Here is a 3854-nt window from a genome sequence, read left to right on the forward strand (position 1 = left end):
TGATACTTTCTTGACAACATCACATTCCTTTTTTTTTCCTGCAGGACCAATGGCAAATGCTGCAGCCCCCACTAGCACACCTCAGAAACTGATTCCTCCCCAGCCCACCGGCCGGCCCTCGCCAGCCCCACCGGCCGTGCCTCCCGCCGCGTCGCCCGTCATGCCACCTCAGACTCAATCTCCTGGTCAACCGGCCCAACCAGCCCCTATGGTGCAGCTCCACCAGAAGCAGAACCGGATCACACCCATCCAGAAACCCCGAGGACTCGATCCGGTGGAAATCCTGCAGGAGAGGGAGTACAGGTAGGGGCTGCACCACGCTGCGGGGCCTCACGCTTCACCTTCCTCGTGCCACCACTACCTTTGTCCTCCTAACAATTCCCCATCCTGGTTTCTCTCTTTTGTGGCCTCCTCTGGACACTCTCTGGTGTCCAGATCCTTTTTATCTTGTCCTTTAGATCCTTTTTATCCTGTGGTGCCCAAAACTGCACCCAGTACTCGAGGTGAGGCCGCCCCAGTGCAGAGCAGAGCAGGACAATCACCTCCCTCGACCAGCTCGCAATAGAGGCTCTCCAGCCTCTTGTTCCCCAGTCTGTGTGTATCTCCAGGGTTGCTGTGTCCCAAAATCTGGCACTTGCCCTTATTAAAATTCATACAGTTGGTGATTGCCCAGCTCTCTTAATTTCTCTAGATCTCTGCAGAGCCTCTTTGCCCTTGAGAGTGTCCACAGCTCCTCCCAATTTGGTGTCATCACCAAATTTTGTTAGTGGTCCTTCAAGTCCTGTCTCTAAGTCATAGACTCATAGATTGGTTTGGGTTGGAAGGGACCTTAAAGCTCATCCAGTCCCAACACCCCTGCCAGCAGCAGGGACACCTTCCACTAGACCAGGTTGCTCAAAGCCTCATCCAGCCTGGCCTTGAACACTTCCAGGGAGGGGGCAGCCACAGCTTCTCTGGGCAACCTGTTCCAGTGTCTGACCACCCTCCCAGTGAAGAACTTCTTCCTAATATCTCATCTAAACCTCCCCTCTTTCAGCTTAAACCTATTTCCCCTTGTCTTGTCATTAACTGCCCTTATGAAAAGTCCCTCCCCAGCTTTCTTGTAGCCCCTTCAGGTACTGGGAGGCCACTAGAAGGTCTCCCCGGAGCCTTCTCTTCTCCAGGCTGAACAGCCCCAACGAAGACTTAAAAGACAAAAATAAATTCATTGCATTGATCCCTGCCTGCCATAAAATCCCATCTCCTTCCTTCACAGGCTGCAAGCTCGCATTGCTCACAGAATCCAAGAGCTGGAAAACCTGCCTGGCTCCCTGGCTGGTGACCTGAGAACCAAAGCTACCATTGAACTGAAAGCGCTGCGGCTGCTGAATTTCCAGCGACAGGTAAACTCTCTCTCTCAACAAAACCATCTGCTTTACCATCTCATTGCATTGAGGAGCTGCAGGTGACACAAAACTCACCCAATTCTGATACTTTCCAGCATCTCCCATGAAATTAATTCCCATTTTTTTAATCTGAATCTCTCCCAAAGCTACGTCAGGAAGTTGTGGTGTGCATGAGGCGAGACACGGCTTTGGAAACCGCCCTCAACGCCAAAGCCTACAAGCGCAGCAAGCGGCAGTCCCTGCGCGAGGCTCGCATCACCGAGAAGCTGGAGAAGCAGCAGAAGATTGAGCAAGAAAGGAAACGCAGGCAGAAGCACCAGGTCAGCTGTGACATCCTGTGTGTACCCTTTTTCGGGGCGTCGGAGGAATTGGGCAGCTGGAGTTTGCAGGGATGGGCTTTTTTTAGGGAATTCCTTTAATTTAGGGGATTAGGAACGATTGTTGTCGGGATGGGATGATCGTTGTTGGGACGGGACAGTTGTTTTTTGGGTGAGACAATGGTTGTAGATCCCTTCCAAGCAAAATATTTTATTCTATTAAATATAAGAGGAGCTAAACTCACTGATTTGATGACTTTAGATGTATTAACTCAGCAGAACACCTAACCATAGAATCCCAGACTGGTTTGGGTTGGAAGGGACCTTAAAGCTCATCCAGTCCCAACCCCCCTGCCAGCAGCAGGGACACCTTCCACTAGACCAGGTTGCTCAAAGCCTCATCCAACCTGGCCTTCAACACTTCCAGGGAGGAGCAGCCACAGCTTCCCTGGGCAACCTGGGACACTGTCTGACCACCCTCCCAGTGAAGAACTTCTTCCTAATATCTCATCTAAACCTCCCCTCTTTCAGCTTAAACCCATTTCCCCTTGTTTTGTCATTAACTGCCCTTAGGAAAAGTCCTTCCCCAGTTTTCTTGTCGGCCCCACATGACTCCTGACCCCCATTCCTCTTCCCCCACAGGAATACCTCAACAGCATCCTCCAACACGCTAAAGATTTCAAGGAATACCATCGCTCAGTCACGGGTAAAATCCAGAAGCTGACCAAGGCGGTGGCCACTTACCACGCCAACACGGAGCGTGAGCAGAAGAAAGAAAACGAGAGGATCGAGAAGGAGCGGATGCGCCGTTTGATGGTAGGGCTTTGGACCTGGGAGGACGTATTGCACCTGCCTGATGAGCTGTGACATGTTGGGTGGGCACCGTGGGCTCGTCTCGTTTAGCAGAGTGTTAATGATCCTCCTTTCTATAGGCTGAGGATGAGGAAGGCTACCGCAAACTCATCGATCAGAAGAAGGACAAGCGCTTGGCCTACTTGCTGCAGCAGACGGATGAGTACGTCGCCAACCTGACGGAGCTGGTGCGGCAGCACAAAGCTGCTCAAGTGGCCAAGGAGAAGAAGAAGAAGAAGAAAAAGAAGGTGAGTTGAAAGCAAAGCTTGGCGGGGAGCTGGAATAACGAGCGTCTTGGTCGTTTCCTTTGGTGCTGATCAACCATCTTCCTCCTCTTCCAGAAGGCGGAGAACGCGGAAGGGCAGACTCCGGCCATCGGACCAGATGGTGAAGTAAGCTCAATAATCTTCTTTCAGGCTGTGCCAAGTAGGGTAGGAAACGTCAACCACGTGCTGGAAAGGCCCCTTACCGCCTCCCTGCTGCCCAGCCAACAGCAATGATGAGAAGAGAAGGCTCCAGGGAGATCTTATAGTGGCCTCCCAGTACCTGAAGGGGCTACAAGAAAGCTGGGGAGGGACTTTTCCTAAGGGCAGTTAATGACAAAACAAGGGGAAATGGGTTTAAGCTGAAAGAGGGGAGGTTTAGATGAGATATTAGGAAGAAGTTCTTCACTGGGAGGGTGGTCAGACACTGGCACAGGTTGCCCAAGGAAGTTGTAGATGCTCCTCCCTGGAAGTGTTCAAGGCCAGGCTGGATGAGGCTTTGAGCAACCTGGTCTAGTGGAAGGTGTCCCTGCTGCTGGCAGGGGGGGTGGGACTGGATGAGCTTTAAGGTCCCTCCCAACCCAAACCATTCCATGATCTAACACCGTGGGCTGCTAAACTGAGACAGTGTAACATAGAATTTAGACCAGGATGGGAAGACAGATCTCCCTGCCCATCACCAACGTGAACAGTTTTCTCTAGACCCCATTGTGAAGCAGATGAGCTTTTCACTGATATTTTAAATGAGTGGTTCTGGTGTGGATGAGGTTTGGCATCTGAAGATGCCACGAAAAGATTTCTTAATTGAATTTTGAATTCTACATTGATTTTTTTCAAACCAAAACATCAAATCTCATCAGCTTTCGAGCTTTCCCTCTCCTCTGGTGCTACGGTATTTACTTCAAGCCATTGGCCATTTCATTCTTGAGATGATCCTGGGGTGGGTTTGGTCGAAGCAGTACATATTGATATAAATTCAAGTTGTGTTTTGAGGCAGAAAAATCCCAATACTGACTCACAGCTTGGTTTTGATTCCT

General features: G+C 50.7%; 1 protein-coding gene across 1 annotated transcript in view; it reads left to right on the plus strand.

Moving 5' to 3' along the window:
- LOC104530712 (transcription activator BRG1) overlaps nt 1–3854 on the plus strand; it is a 7927-nt gene that overhangs the window by 3904 nt on the left and 169 nt on the right. The window contains exons 6-12 of the mRNA XM_010175392.1: nt 34–303; nt 1256–1382; nt 1532–1705; nt 2345–2518; nt 2635–2802; nt 2896–2946; nt 3456–3477. Of these exons, the coding sequence (XP_010173694.1) occupies nt 34–303; nt 1256–1382; nt 1532–1705; nt 2345–2518; nt 2635–2802; nt 2896–2946; nt 3456–3477 (986 nt within the window). The remainder of the gene's footprint in view (nt 1–33; nt 304–1255; nt 1383–1531; nt 1706–2344; nt 2519–2634; nt 2803–2895; nt 2947–3455; nt 3478–3854) is intronic.

Source organism: Antrostomus carolinensis, unplaced genomic scaffold (assembly GCF_000700745.2).
Source record: "Antrostomus carolinensis isolate BGI_N321 unplaced genomic scaffold, ASM70074v2 scaffold15119, whole genome shotgun sequence".
NCBI classification, from domain to species: domain Eukaryota; kingdom Metazoa; phylum Chordata; class Aves; order Caprimulgiformes; family Caprimulgidae; genus Antrostomus; species Antrostomus carolinensis.